Source organism: Ornithodoros turicata, chromosome 4 (assembly GCF_037126465.1).
Source record: "Ornithodoros turicata isolate Travis chromosome 4, ASM3712646v1, whole genome shotgun sequence".
In the NCBI taxonomy this organism is placed as follows: domain Eukaryota; kingdom Metazoa; phylum Arthropoda; class Arachnida; order Ixodida; family Argasidae; genus Ornithodoros; species Ornithodoros turicata.
The window spans coordinates 29901151-29916720 of record NC_088204.1 but is presented as its reverse complement, the minus strand read 5'-3'; the positions used below and the strand labels follow the sequence as shown (position 1 = coordinate 29916720).

Below are 15570 nucleotides of genomic sequence, written 5' to 3'. Positions count from 1 at the left end.
AAAGGACAAATTTCTACCCGGACTTGATTTAGATATGGTCATCGGTAAAATCGAAATATAATTTGAATCATGTTTTTGTCGCGAAATCCGCATTACTGCTGTATACTCGAAGATCGTTATTCGCGAGAACGGATTCATTGTCAGATAAAAGTTATCATGATACTCATATTACAGCTCTGTAAAAGAGGAACTATCACTGTATTGATAACATGGCTTCTCCGTGAAGGGAGCCCTGCAGCAACACGCTGCGATGCACAAATTATCAGTTTTTCGTAAAAAAAAAAAAAAAAGGAAACAGGACCAAAATTGCTAATTTATGAGACGCCTCGTGCTCAATATCATTTTACGTTTATTCACCCGGAGGGAACTTCGATGTCCCTAACTCAGTGAAATCATTTTATCTGAAAACGCCTCTCTGGAACAGCGCAGAGCTCGGACTTGATGGAATACCGCAAGAAGGGACCGCGCTGAGGTTCATCTGCCAGTTGGAGTAAAACAGCTTCACCATGTCGTCGTAAGGCAGCTTACACTCGCCGTTCAGGCAGACCTGTGTCGAGTAATAAGGGAAATACGATTACGATGTAATATTAAAGTGTTAAATATTGCAGGTCGGAGAGCCTCGAAAGTAAAAGTTAGGCGGTCGGGTGTACTTTTGAGAGTAATGTAAACAGGTGGCACTCGCTTCGGCCATCGGGAACGGGTGGTTACATCGGGAGTTACATCGATGGCCTCGATGGCTCGGTAGCGTGTCCGCCTACTGATCCCAAGATCGCGGGTTCGAAACCGGCCGAGGACGGCGGCAACTAGGTGGAAGGGTACAAGTTGCTTAAACACGCCGTCTTCCGCGAGGGACGTTAAATGTGGTATGTCGTGCGTCGAGATTTCGGCGCACGTTAAAGAACCCCCAGGTGGGCAAAGTTAATCCAGAGACCCGACCACTGTGACGTCGCTCATGGTCATAGTTGTCTCGCAACGTAAAGCCCCAAATTATTATTATAGTTACACCCATTGCATGGCCCGTTATGACGTAATGTGTCTTACTTCATGACATAATTGGTCTTCTTGAATCATACGAAATACGGATGTAAAAGAGAGGATCACCGCGTAGAAATGCTTTGCACAGAAGCAGACTGTACGACATTATATATATATATAATGTTTATAAGTCCCAAACGTTGCCACACCAGCATTGGACAGCTGTTTCGACCTTATTGGGCCTTCATCAGCAATGCGTAGGTGGGCGACGTCGCCCACCTACGCATTGCTGATGAAGGCCCAATAAGGCCGAAAGAGCTGTCCAATGCTGGTGTGGCGACGTTTGGGACTTATAAACATATGTTCAACGTGCAGCCGAAGAGCCTAGGTTTTTTTTTTTTCACTTAATACTTTACTGGCTTCGCACTGGGCTTTCAGAGGTGAGTTTCTCACCCTGACGGGAGGACATCACGTTCCACGTGACCTTCCGCCGCCACTCGCTCAAACGTCGCCCACCTACGCATTGCTGATGAAGGCCCAATAAGGCCGAAACAGCTGTCCAATGCTGGTGTGGCGACGTTTGGGACTTATAAACATATGTTCAACGTGCAGCCAAAGAGCCTAGGCTATTTTTTTTTCACTTAATACTTTACTGGCTTCGCACTGGGCTTTCAGAGGTGAGTTTCTCACCCTGACGGGAGGACATCACGTTCCACGTGACCTTCCGCCGCCACTCGCTCAAACGTCGCCCACCTACGCATTGCTGATGAAGGCCCAATAAGGCCGAAACAGCTGTCCAATGCTGGTGTGGCGACGTTTGGGACTTATAAACATATGTTCAACATGCAGCCAAAGAGCCTAGGCTATTTTTTTTTTCACTTAATACTTTACTGGCTTCGCACTGGGCTTTCAGAGGTGAGTTTCTCACCCTGACGGGAGGACATCACGTTCCACGTGACCTTCCGCCGCCACTCGCTCAAACGTCGCCCACCTACGCATTGCTGATGAAGGCCCAATAAGGCCGAAACAGCTGTCCAATGCTGGTGTGGCGACGTTTGGGACTTATAAACATATGTTCAACGTGCAGCCAAAGAGCCCAGGCTATTTTTTTTCACTTAATACTTTACTGGCTTCGCACTGGGCTTTCAGAGGTGAGTTTCTCACCCTGACGGGAGGACATCACGTTCCACGTGACCTTCCGCCGCCACTCGCTCAAACGTCGCCCACCTACGCATTGCTGATGAAGGCCCAGTAAGGCCGAAACAGCTGTCCAATGCTGGTGTGGCGACGTTTGGGACTTATAAACATATATATAGATATATATAAAATGTGCCGCATGTGCGCTTTTTCATGGCAAAGCCATGAAAAAGACTGTTTCTCTGCGTGCAGCCTTAGAAGCCACCTTAATCTAATTTTGAATTTCAAACACGTCTAGTGTCATTTACTCGTTTCTTTAATGACATTTTTCTCTCATTATAATTCACTGGCTTGCACTGTGGCATTGAGGAGTGCTCAGTCACCCTCCCAGGTGTATATCGCTCGCTGAGCGACCCCTGGTTTGCCAATTCCGAACGATGCGCAGCTACCCAGAGCTGACGAGCCGCAAACACGGCGAAACACGTGTCCTCTGGTGATGTCGCATCGTTCCATGAGTATATATATAGATATGTATATATATTCTCACAGAACAAGATCGCTCAACCTTGTCTGAGACGATTCCAACGACATCCAGCGACAACCAACTTGGCATCAACCCGTGACGACGCCGACTGCTAGTGAGGTGGCGTAATGTGAACCGTCCATAGCAGACGAAATTTCGATGTCAAATAAGATCGGGTCTGGGCGTTGTGTACTACCGCCAGGGTTTGTTTTTCAGGACCTCGGCTAACCTCCAAAAAACTGGTGTGATAAGCACTCGACTATTTCGTGAAGGCGGGGCTTGACCACATTTCAATGAAGAGAAAAGTAAACATATTTACCTTTCTCTCTGATCCGATACAGTCAGGCTGACCCTGAAAGAAACAGGCGCAGAAATGGTAATTTTTTTTTCGCTCAGCGAGAGTAAAGATCCACATAAATCTACGTAACAGATCCATCATAATCTTTCGTGATAAGCGATAGTAAGCATACCATAGAACCTCGTTCAGCTTGTTTCACAACGCTACAGGTGGGTCTGTACATTGAGAAAAGAGCCAAAGAACACACAGCAACGCAGGACAGGGGCGAACAAACAATTGGGGTTGACCTATTTTGTACCTGTGCGGACCTTTGTTAAAACATTTGTTAGTTTGAGCTTGTCCTGTGTAGTCTGTGTCTCTGTGTGTCTTTTCGCAACCTACTTGTCAAACCAGCTAACCCAACTGCCAACTCTACGTTAAAGGGACGGTCTCGTACCTCCTGCCCCTTTCATAAAGTGTACGATTCGATTGGACTTTGTTGAAAATGGAATACTGCTAATTTACCCGACAAAACACGCCACAGTTATTAAATAACCGAATTAAATTGATAAAGATTACAGAGCATGCCCCGATCTGTGTTGGCAACAATAAGAACGGCCACGTCGCCCTGCGGGTAAGCCTGTGATAGGATACAGAAATGGTCTGCTTTTGCGCGTGCTAGTGCATCGGCAACGTTCGTACATTTTCTTCCAGTTCACAGGTGAAAAAGGCGTATTCCAAGTGGTGGCAAGCATCGTGGTTTAGAACAACTATGTTAATCCTCAGAGACAAGTTAAAAGTCGCAGAACAACCCCATCCACAATCACAAATCTGAAATCGCTGGCCATCGGCGCGCGCGGTCGCAATATGGCTCCGACCAAAAATATATTACGCGCGCTTCCATTACACTCCCCGTTGTACACTGATCATGCTTCGAAATGAAGTGTCGCTGACGACGTACATGGAGAAGGAGTACGTGTTTAAACGTGTCTAAAAACCGCATTAAATACTCGCGGAAAGAAAGCACGTGACTTAGCTTCCACGTATCCGATTGTGCGCCACATATTATGGAAGACCCCACAGTCAATGCTCGGACTACATTCTCCGCTGGCGGAGGTATACGCCTGAGTGTCCCCATTTCGAGAGCAAAGGGGATTGCTCAAACCAAGGCGCTTCTGCAAGTTACAATTACCATGACAACGACGACGCACCCGCGGGCCGACGTCATACGTGACGTATGCATGAGAGAGGCGCAGCTTTCGTCGTCTGTTCTCGCGGCACGTTTCGACAAATTCCTCGAAAACGACTTGGTTATTCCGAATGAAACTTTGACGGTTATATGTGTACAGTACTCGTGAAACTAGTTTTGGCTAAGTTTCAGAATCACCCCGGCTGTACGAGACCGTCCCTTTAAGGCGCGGGCTTGTGTGTTTCCATGTGATATTCTTTTTCTCACCTTTGGCAACGGTCATAACATCTCCCTAGTCTCTGTATCGTGCCAGCAAACGAATCATAGCAGTTTCTTTTTAGTCTGAGGTTGGGCGATCGGATTATAGACGTTCCACGTTGCACAGGTTTTTATTTCTTTTTCTGCCCAGTGTTCGTTATTTTTGTTGCGCCGTAGATGGACGGTATAGCGAGTATCACGAATAAGATGCCAAAGTATAAGAGTATATAAGTATTCTTCGATTTTTGCGAAGTGCCTTCTGTGCGAGGGCTGCTCCCCAGGGCCCTCCATGACCGAATTTAAATTGACACAAACATTCACGTAACAATTCATATAACATTTCTTCTTGCAAATGTGTGGTCGCAGTCTCAAAATGAATTGTCTCACATATTTGCGTCGCGCTGAAATAATACGTAGCTGCACGAGTAACAATAATTTGTTAGAGACTGTGACGCAACTATGCCCCAAGTGACGAAGCAAGTGCAGCTTGGCATCGTGCAGCTGACGTTGCCCCACACCATACAATATCGAAGGTGATTGTAAAAGAACATGGTCAACCCAACATCTCTCAGTCAGAAACTGGTGGAGATCTGGGTTGTAGTCGTGCATGCGGTGGAATAAACGGATGTACATGCGTTGTGCTTTGTCACCAAGCGACCACTTGTCGATAGATTTCCGGCTGTTGCTTCGATTGTGCTTTATAGGAACATGTTCCTATGTTCCCCCCCTCCCCTCGAAAGCTCCTGGGGGCACCAAGGAAGAACCGCGAGCACCAGAAACTGCGTTTCCTGACCGCAAAAAATTGTTCTCGTCGCCCTTAGTCGACATTTTTGTGTTGTGTTGCTCTGCGCGCACATTTCGCACGGTATACCACCTGCGGTTTCCAAGCTATTCTAGTCGTCCTGTATGGACCAACACTTCCTAGGTAGTAGAATGCCTGCGCAATACGTCCAACAGGGAGCCTTACAAAAATGCCAAATGAGTACCTATAGAGAGCCAAATGTATTTTTATTGAGTCTATAGAAACTCAATAGAAAATCAGCTCCTAATGAGTTTCCTCCATAGAAAGTCAAGAGAATTTCTTATAATTTTCCTAATTGTATTTCTAATGAGGAATCTCAAAAGATTCTCTATTGACTTCCAATTGAAATGCAAAGGTCATGCGTTCCATCGCTTATACATAGTCTGACTAGTCTGACTTGTCGATTACGCTATTTCTTTGCGATCCTATGAACAGATATACGCATGTGAAAACTCACTGTTCCTACCGAGAAAAATTTCCATAAGGACAGAGAGACAGATAAAATCTGACAACTTAGGTTTTTTGTGAGCGGTAATTGGATTCATGTAGCCGAATGTGCCGTCCACAAGACAACACTTGCTGGGCAGTTGTTCGTACAGGGTGTCCCAGAAAACATGTCATTGAATTATAATAAAAAAAACTACGATACCTAGAATCATGCGGTCAACAGCATTTGTTGTTATTAGGTTTTTACCACCCCCTAATGTGAATGTCATGTACTCCAAGTTTAATTATGCGACGAAAGGAGGTTCCGAAGCCAGCCCACAGAGTGATAGTAGAAAAAGTAACAGTTCCTAAAATTGGGAGAGGGAAAGCATTATCCCAGCGAAAGTCGAACGTGATAAGCAGTGCCTGTTTTATCTCTTTCTGCGGTGTCGGGGAGGGCTGGGTTTCCAACCTCCTTTCGTCGGACTGACAAAGATTGCGCTGAAAAATTCATCGTGCGCTATTCTGTGCGACCTCCGTAGAGTATGATTTTCGGCTATTTTTTCCGATGGGATAGCTTCTGAATATCCCTGTCAATTATCATTAATTTGACTAAATTAGACACGCTCTTCACATTGGTGGAGTAAAAAAGTGACCTTTACTAGGCAAATTTCCGACTTAAGCTCGCAAAATTTTACATAATTAAATTTACGTTACACGACATTCACACGAGGTGGTAGCAAAAACCCTGTAAGAACAAATGCCATTGACCGCATGACTCTAGGTGGTGTAGTTTTTTTATTATAATTCAATGACACGTTTTCTGGGACACCCTGTATACTGTCAGAATGGGTTGCACATCATGCCTGCGATTAGCAAGCGACATTGACACAGTCAAAACTTGAAAGACAAGGTCAATGTGCACTGCTTAGGGAAATGACCGCTATTCTTGTTGTGCATGACAATGCACTGCAATGAACTGCGATAATAAAATCAAAAATAGTTTTCAAACAGTTAATTACTCTTTATCGGAACTGAAAATATAAATATTTTTAACTATATTTTATTTAATTGTTTTGGGGAGATACGAAACCCGTCCCAATCGGACGGCTGCATGTGCGTGGCTGAATCAGTCCTCTCCGGCGCCATCTTTGGTTTGGTGTTTGGTGAGCTCGGTGGGCTCGCAGTTTGCACGTGAAAAAACTGTTCTTCGCACGCGTGCCATTTCGCAGAATGTGTTGTATGAGATGAATTGCGATGCAGCGGTGGGATATTTTCCCGGTAAGTGCTATAGCGGAACCCAGAGTAGGAGCAGTTTTCTCACAGAACCGAAAAAATCAACATGGCATCGAAAGCCAGCGCTGCCGTGTCCTCGTTGCGCGCTGGAGAGAAGAAGAACCTGCCATTGCGGACCAAATTTCGGTGAGCTTATGTATATGTGAATGAATTTCGTGTCTTGTCGACACCGGTATGGTCGCTCTAATAAAAATAATCTCTCTTCCCAGTGTTACAACGTTGACGACGACGAATACGTTGGCGGAATTAACTGGGGCGAGCCGTAACACTCGAGCAAGCAGTAAGTGCTCGAAAAGAAGAGGACACAAGTTGCAGTGTATACCGCGACTTTTCGTTGGTGTGTGCACGTGTGTGTATATTGACATCAACGAAGGAACCTCTCTGACACTATTCGTGAGAACAGGACGAGGCGCACAGCACAGCAGCTTGCCAAGTGAGTGTGAAATTTTGGGGTTTAACGAGGTATGGTTTTTAATTAGCAGATGTCGACTCATAATGGTCACACAGTCTAACTTCGTCCTTAATCGTATGCTTTCTTACACTCTGCAACCTTACACGTTTTTCTCTATGTAACAGATCTGTTGTTTTCTTGGCTGGACGTGCGGCATGTGTGCAGAAAAAGGAAAACCAGGTGCTGAAGTGTCAACTGGACACCTCGCAGAACACAATCGGTATGTGTTGTGGATGCAGCATACAACTGTAGCAACATGTTGTGCTTTTGAGTTTTCCTCACAGGTGCAGCCGGGATTGTGAACACATTGCGGATCTCTCCTGCCTAAAGTCCAGGACCAGGAATTTTCATTTCGTGTAACAAGGTAACGTGTAACAAAAGTTTACGGAACGCGCGAGCGATGTATTTTCTCCTCCGTGCGACACCCTAGCGGCGAGCGGAAGCGGGTCAGTTCACTCGTTCAGAGGAATGGGCTAGTGCGCTGGTTGCGACACACTGCGGTAGTTTCGGTATCGCTTGAACGTGCCGGCGAAGTGTTTTGGATTGGTGTCGCTACCGGCGCACTCCTTTCGTCCCTCTGAACGAATGAACGAGCCCGCTTCCGCCCGCCGCCAGGGTGTCGCACCGAGGAGAAAATACATCGCTCGCGCGTTCCGTAAACTTTTTTCCAGCACTGTACACAACACCCATTAACATACTGAGTTATAAACTGTTCTCTATATGTAGGTATTATAGAACTTCTCAGGTATGGGATTGCAGTTTTGTAATTTAGCTATGTGATATGCGTAGTTATACTGTGCTGTTTCTCTGTTGAAGAAATTTGATGAAACTCGTACACAGTATGCTCGGTGCCATACAGTAGTTCGTGACTACGTGCGCACATGGTAGTCATGTACTAAGGTCAGGTACTGAGAATGTGACTTCGGTCAAACCGTTGTGTCCTTCGAAACCCCGCATACATCAGAAGCGCTCCACTTCAGGAGGCTGCTTAAACAGGGTGCTTAATTTTATGCAATACTACAAATGCAGTTTTTGCAGTGTAAGCAAATATTTTGTGTGAGATAGCGTAGAACTACCAGACAGCTACTTCATTAAAATGCATTAATTAGATTTACTTAACTACATTGATAAATTAAATTGGGGCTTCTTGGGCTGTACCGAGATCAGCAGAATGTGAGGCAATTCTTGTTCATAGGACCACGTCACGTGCATTATTTATGGTGTGATTTTTCTTTTACAATGCCGAAAGCAAGGCAAAACTGTAGAAGTGCAGTTACTACACTACCAGTTCTTTTTGAGAGCCAAGTGCTTCGGCTAAAATTTGCGCCTGATTGGTGTAACAGCTGGCTGCGGTCCAGATACGTAGCAATGCCGTTGGGAGTCGAACTGCTATCAGCTCGATCAAGCAGTCATTTCAAATTTTGGCAAATTTGATGTGATATCATCACAACACAAGACTATTTGATATACGTGGTGATTGCACTTGCATGTTGTGTACGTGTTCGACTGAGCCCAAGTACATTAGTTGCAGAATTTCTGAAAAATTGGCTTAGTTTAAACAAGGACTGCCTCCCTTTATGCTATCATGGATTTGCCGAAAAAATTTGAATGAGAAAATATTGATGAATTGTCATTTCACATCTAGTGGATTGGTATATATATATCTTACTAAATAGCAAGTCTGCTTGGACGTAGAATCCACCTGCAAACACTGCTCTCATCATAGCTTTTAAATGAACCGCTGTACCGAAGGAAAATAATCCTGTTTTTTGCATGTTTCGTATCATCCATGTTTGTGTTTCCATTTTAAAATGCGTGTGGTATGCAGCTCACTTTTTGTATTTTTGTTTCCTATAGCACCAAGAGCGAATGTTTATCATGTCTAGGACGTTATATCTAGACTTGAGCTAATATTTGTGAATATAGGTAGCAATCGTTGTCATTTTTACGTATGTGCATGCGCTTTGTTTCAGGAGAGACACGTGGAAGATACCCATTTGCATCTGGTACTCAACTGAAGAGGAGCCCCTCCTCGTTGCTCTCAATGGAACCAAAAGTAGTATAAATAAAAAGCTTGTTCCTCATATGCCTGTTTTATGTGCTTGCATGCAACATTTATGGTGCTCAAAGCACACGACACACCTCTAAAGGAATTCTATAGAAAAGCGATAGAAACTCTCTCATTAGTAGCACATTAGAGTTTCTATAGAATTACGGTGGCCAATATTCCGTAAGAACTCAGTAGGGACACTCAGGATCTCATAAGAATTTCTATAGACTCTCTATAGAGTATTTAATGTGTCTATAGAGTCAATACAATAGAGTTTCTTTAGAAAATCATTTCACATTTTTGTAAGGAGGTCTTCTTTTAAGACTGTTGATGCTGCTATAACGTCAATCGAAAAAGAGAAAACCTCGAAGCTCAAAGCGCAGGCCTTCTGCTATCTTGGAGGTGTTAGATGGACGGCCAAACCAGAAATGGGTGTACAACGGAAATACGTGTCGAAACATACCGAGACGCGTGTGTCGTTCTTGCAGGTAATTCCGTTTGGAACATTGATAACAGACCCGTCGGACGTACACTGAATGACGCACTCGCTGATAATTTCCTTGGGCTGCAAAAAGAGTATATGACAAACGTTAGTGAGTTTAATGCATCGTACGCTATCGCCAGTGCGTACCAGGAGCTGATCTTGGGTTTTCCCGAGGGGGGGGAGTCGGCTATGGACAAGTGCCACGTGCACGCTGGGATTGGTCCACTGAACCCTATGCTCAAGTTTGGAATTGAGGGGGTCCGGACCCCTGGAACCCCCTCCCCTAGATCCGCGCCTGCGGCGTACGTAAAGGATAGAGTTGGTGGTTCTCCGTACGCGCAAAAATGGTGCTTCATGCACTGTGCGGAAACACCACGTTACCCCTTACGTACGCAAAGGCGATAGCGCACGATGCACTCCCATGTGAAATATGTTCGCAGTTCCAAATGGTTTACGAAACAATTTCCACTTGAAACACTTTACGTACGAAGTGGTTCCAGGTGGTTTCAAGTCGAAATTGCTTTATAAACCATTTGTAACTGTAAGCATTTTTCACTGAGCTAAAACTTTTGAGCTAAAACTTACTGTCAGCTAGTTTAGCGAATTACTTCCACTCGAACGGTTCGCGGAGGGTCAATGAGAAAAGGTTGTGACTTAGGAGAGAATCCTCTGATTTAACAGCGACAAAATAGTTGACGAACCGTTTCAATGCAAACAGATTCACTAAAACTTCCCATTAAAACGCACTACCTGCTCTTTCCCTAAATGCTCATTTTTCCTTAGGTATATACTTTCTCTCGATGACGACTTTACAGGAAGGCCATGTAAAAAAATAACTCACGAAAGCACGCTGTGGGGAAAATATGCGATCAGCCACATTTGGACTCTGAAATCTGCACAGTGAAGGTAGAGTTTCCTTTCCTCTTGCTTTTTTTTCCGTTTTTGCAGCCAGGGGCACACAGCGCATGTTTACCCCGCTCCACTACAAAATGCACTCATACTAGAATGGTGCCATTCTAGTGCATTTAGTGCTTTTTGTAGTGAAGCGGGGTAAATGGACCCGTATTGGACCCCTTATGTATGGACCCCATATTGGACCCGTATCGCCAATGACCAGCCAATCTGGGCCCAATATTGTGTGCTGCTTGCGATGCTACATAGTCCACAAGAGTAAACACCTTCCGTGCAGTTCCACTAGCACCTCGCTTGTACGAAACCAACAATCGTAATTTCGTTTCTAACGTCAACCAGTCATGGCCGCGGAGGAGAAGGAAACGACAGAGGGCGAGCGCGTTCGTTCCGACGAAATCGCGCTTCTCACGACCTATTCATCGATTTGTAATGTGCATGCACGGCACCCCAATCAATCCTTGCATTGGAGCGAAAAAGACTAGCTCAAACTCTCGGTATTGACCGTTTTTAAGGTATAGGCGCGTACGAAACTGGCCATAATGGCGTTGCTGTATACACGTAGTCTGCCGCTTGGAACGTTTGATGTGGTGCGCTTTGTGTTGGACATTCAGTCGCACGTTAGATAATCATCTCGCGATGTGTCATAGTTTCAATCGCACTTACATTCACTGAGCCTGCAATTAGAGAGTATCTTCCGCCTTCGTGTTTACGAGCGCACGAGTCACGTTAAAATCAACCGGCTAATCAAGACGAATAGTCCTATGGAAACGTAGGGAGCTATCCGTATTTGTCGACGCCCCCCCCCCCCCCTCCCCGTAACGACTTTTACCCGGACTTACTGTGGTTAATTTGATGCCTGGGACTTTAATGCACTGGTAACTGCTTTGGTTGAATTTGTTTAGTTGGAATGTCGTAGGACTGCAACATGTGCTCTTCGTGTTGAAGCATTGCGACCCTTCCAGAGCGGCGAGGGCGCGTCTGCAAAAGTTTCAAAGTTGGTTTTCGTCTGGAGAATCATTGGGACAAGGATGACCCAAAGAAAGTTGAATGGCAGTTAAGAAAGTTCGATAGAGGTAGAGAAAGTAACTGTCTTTTGAGAGGCTATAGGGGCTGTCAGTTACAACAGAAAGGGGACTTATTTGGACATCAAAGGGAGTGCACAAGGAACACGTGTGGACGCCACAGTCACGTGGAGCTAGACTGTAAACATATCGTTCGATTCTTGTTTGGTAATTATGTGACCGTTCAAATTCTGTCGACCGAATATGTCACCCAGATGTACAGGAGAAAATCGTTCCCGTGTGCTTTCACACACAAATCTGCTTTGCCTCGGTATTTCTTGTGTCAAATGTACGAGTACTTCAGAAACTGCACTGCGCGCGCTGCGGTGCATTGGTTGTCTTGGAGTGCATGGGGCGTTCATTCGTGCGGGACACAACTAGTAATGAGTAACGCATCTAAAGCAATGTCATTTACTTAAAAAAATTGTTAGACTTACGATCCCTGTTCTAAGGCAATAATAGACAGGAAAACATTGACGCTGGTAAAACTACTCCCTGTTATTACTACTCCCTATTATCATTATTATTAACTAGTATTATTATTAATATTTAATTTTATTTATTATTATTATTATTATTATTGACGGGGGTAACTAGGGGGATCTCGCAGTGCAGACGCTTACTTATACAAATCTTTCATCACTCCACAGCAGGCGTTCATCTGTAGGTTCATTCCAAGGCAGGGGTGCCCGGGAAAGCCTAACCTGAAAAATCAAAGCATGAATGCATCAAGGACGCAATCAGACAGTGTTCATAGCTAGGTGCCGCACTTGTTTATTCATTTGTTTATTTTCAATACTTTTAGTCCCAAGGGCACAGTTATGAGGGGGTTAGAAATACAGAAGTCGAGAGTAGCACATCAACACCTGAATAAATTAACACATCAACATGTGCGGACCTAGGAGGGGGGGGGGGAATTTATTCGCAGAAAAAATGAAAAACAAAAATAGAAAGGCGAACCTAGGCATATTCCTTGCAGTGGCCTAGATAGTTGTGCTTTTATGAAGATGTAAAAAGAGAATAACTGAACAGGTCCTGCGACAACGCGATCGCGTTCTCCCAACGCTTGCTGACCCTCATTCCGCCCCCTCCCTCGGCTCCTCTCTGTCTCATCTCCTAGTGAAACAACAACAACTTTATTTTCAGAAGGAGAGTGGGGAGGTTCATCACCAGAGGCGATACTCTACCCCATTGCTGTTGGGGACGTGGGGTATAAAATACAGAGCCCCCTCACAATAACGATCGGAGTCCGATGGTGTCCAGAAATGTCAAAAGGGCTTTGAGCGCTGATCGTTGCTGAGCTGGATTGGGCCAGGGACCAAGAAATTTCGAGAGGGAGAAGGGGGCGAGAGTCCAGCTGACGAAGAGACTCGGACAGTGAGGTCCGGGAAGGTTGGTACTGAGGGCAATGAAGAAGCAATGAAGCAATGAAGAAGCAAGAGGCAATGTGCTCCAGATCCTCTAGAGCACCACAGTGGCAGCAGGTGGGAGAGTCAACTTGTCTCGAGCGGTAACGCCACTGAGCTGTAAAGGCCACATCGAGTCGCATTCGGTGGGTTAATGCAGCATCTTGACGAGAGGTGTTTCGTGGCATGCGGAAAGCGAGCGTTGGGTCAACTCTGCTCAACATAGATGAGGGAAGAATGTCGGTTGTCCATTGGCGGGAAGTCGGCTCTAGGCTTACGAAACTCGTCTGTACCGGCAGAGACCAGGACGCATGCGGCGGTATAATGTCCTTAGCTATGAAGCCAGTGAGAGTCTGAAGTGTTCTCTGCGCTACTTGATAGAAGTCGCTTTCAGGGCGGTATCGAATTTTCCTGAGGAGCGGGTGACGGGGAATGTGACCTCGCAAACGTAGGAAGTGCCGAGCCGTTTCACGTTCACGTAGAACCTCAACCGGTAGTTCACCAGTTTCAGCCAGGACTTGCCGTGTTTCAGCCATTCTTGGAACTCCGAGGTAGCGACGAAGGCTTCGAGCAAACAGGGACCGAAGGGTGTTTAATGATGTTCTTGACATCCTGTGCAGGATAGGAAGGCTGTAAAGCACAGTCGCCCTCACCAACGCCGCGTGAACTGCTAGCAGTGAACGCTGATCACAGCCCCATCCTGAGCCAGAAAGATGTTGAATTGCGGGGAGCCATCACTGCACTTTAGTTTCAAGGTGTTTAATGTGGCGAGCCCACGCGCAAGTCCGAGTCGATTACTACGCCAAGGAAGCGGTGGAAGCGGACCGGCTCAAGCTTCTTAGCACCAACCCAAAGAGGGAAATTGGTCATAGCTTTGCGCGTGAAAGGGAGCTCGACGCACTTTTCGGGGGAAAAGGTCCATCCCAAGGTGCGTGAAGTACGTGTGTATACTATTTAAAGCGAGCTGCAGGCGGCGCTGTATGGCTGGGCGTGATTTTCCTACTGACCAAAGGGTGACGTCATCGGCATACACGGAAAATGACACTTTGCGATGAATTATTGATTGTAGGCCGGCCATCACCACGTTAAAGAGTGTCAGACTCAGGATACTTCCTTGTGGGACTCCTTGAGGGACAGGATGCTGAGGGCTTTTGCCTCGGGACGTAGGGACAGCGATAGTTCGGGCTGTAAGGAAGTCTTGGAGCCAGATGAAGAGGCGACCGGATGCCCCAAACGAGCGCAAGGCGTGCAGCACGCAAATGTGTGAGACGGTATCATATGCAGGCTTGATGTCGAGGAAAACCGATCCGCCGATGGGCACGAGCATGTTGGACTGTAGAGACTAGGTCGAGAACTGGATCCATGGAACTTCGGTGGCGACGAAATCCAGCCATTTCTTGAGGGAACGCACGTTGTTTTTCGAGCCACCAGTCGAGGCGATGCAAAACCATTCTCTCCATCAGTTTTCCCATACAGCTTGTCAGGCTCACAGGGCGAAAGGAGGATAGGGCATTTGGGGGCTTGCCTGGTTTCAAGATGGGAACAACCAATGCCTCCTTCCAGGTAGGTGGTAAAGATCCTTGTTGCCAAGACGTATTATACACATGAAGGAGAGCTTACAGTAACCGCCCGTCAAGGTTTCGTAGTGCGGCATATGTGATCTTATCGGGTCCTGGGGACGAGCCGGCGTTCACAAGTTTCAACGCTTCCTTGAGCTCGGTTAATGTGAAGTGGCAGTCCATAACTTCCGGTGGACGAGGCCAGTCTTGGTGGAGTTGAGCCGTCAAAGTGTGGACAAAACTGAAGTGTAACGGTGTCGTCGAGGCAGCCGCTGGTGTCGTCAGTACCACACAGAAGTCTGTCGCTAGCGTGTCTTCGTCTAAACCCTTAACGATAGCCAGGGCCGCGAGAGGATTCTTTTGAGGGGGCGCCTCCTTGAGAGATCGGATTGTCCGCCAGGTCTTCGAGGCCGGCTGAAACGGTGAAAGATTGTGACAAAAATTACGCCATCGCTTCTTGTCCTCATACTTAAGTTCTCGTGTTACTTTAGTTTTCATCCGGCGGTATTCCACAATATCTGTAAGTTGTCCTGTCCGACGAGCCGTTCTTTCTGCTCGGCGACGTAATGCCCTAAGGTTGTTAACTTTTGGAGAATGACTGACATGTCCTGTTACCCTTTTAGACATGACCACCGCGTCCTGAATACCGCGGGTAATTGCTTGTGAGAGGCCCTCTGGGGACACACCGGTGTGCACGGATGTTCTGAGGCCCTCACGAAAAAGTCTCCAGTTTGTGAAAGAAACCAGTCCAGTAGTTGCTGAGA

The 15570-nt window shown here is 46.2% G+C and overlaps 1 protein-coding gene and 1 long non-coding RNA gene across 2 annotated transcripts; one reads left to right on the top strand and one right to left on the bottom strand.

Moving 5' to 3' along the window:
* Window positions 1–331: 331 nt before the first annotated feature.
* On the bottom strand, window positions 332–12539 carry LOC135392908 (uncharacterized). Its single transcript, XM_064623567.1, has 5 exons — window positions 12465–12539; window positions 11620–11758; window positions 9848–9949; window positions 2955–2987; window positions 332–547 (listed from the first exon to the last, which is right to left on the bottom strand). Exons 1-5 carry the CDS (start codon window positions 12512–12514, stop codon window positions 398–400), a joined length of 474 nt encoding a protein of 157 aa, XP_064479637.1. The 5' UTR covers window positions 12515–12539; the 3' UTR covers window positions 332–397.
* Window positions 6744–7548, top strand: LOC135392907 (uncharacterized). Its single transcript, XR_010422296.1, has 3 exons — window positions 6744–7009; window positions 7093–7316; window positions 7460–7548. It is a non-coding gene; the product is annotated as an uncharacterized LOC135392907 (long non-coding RNA).
* Window positions 12540–15570: the final 3031 nt, after the last annotated feature.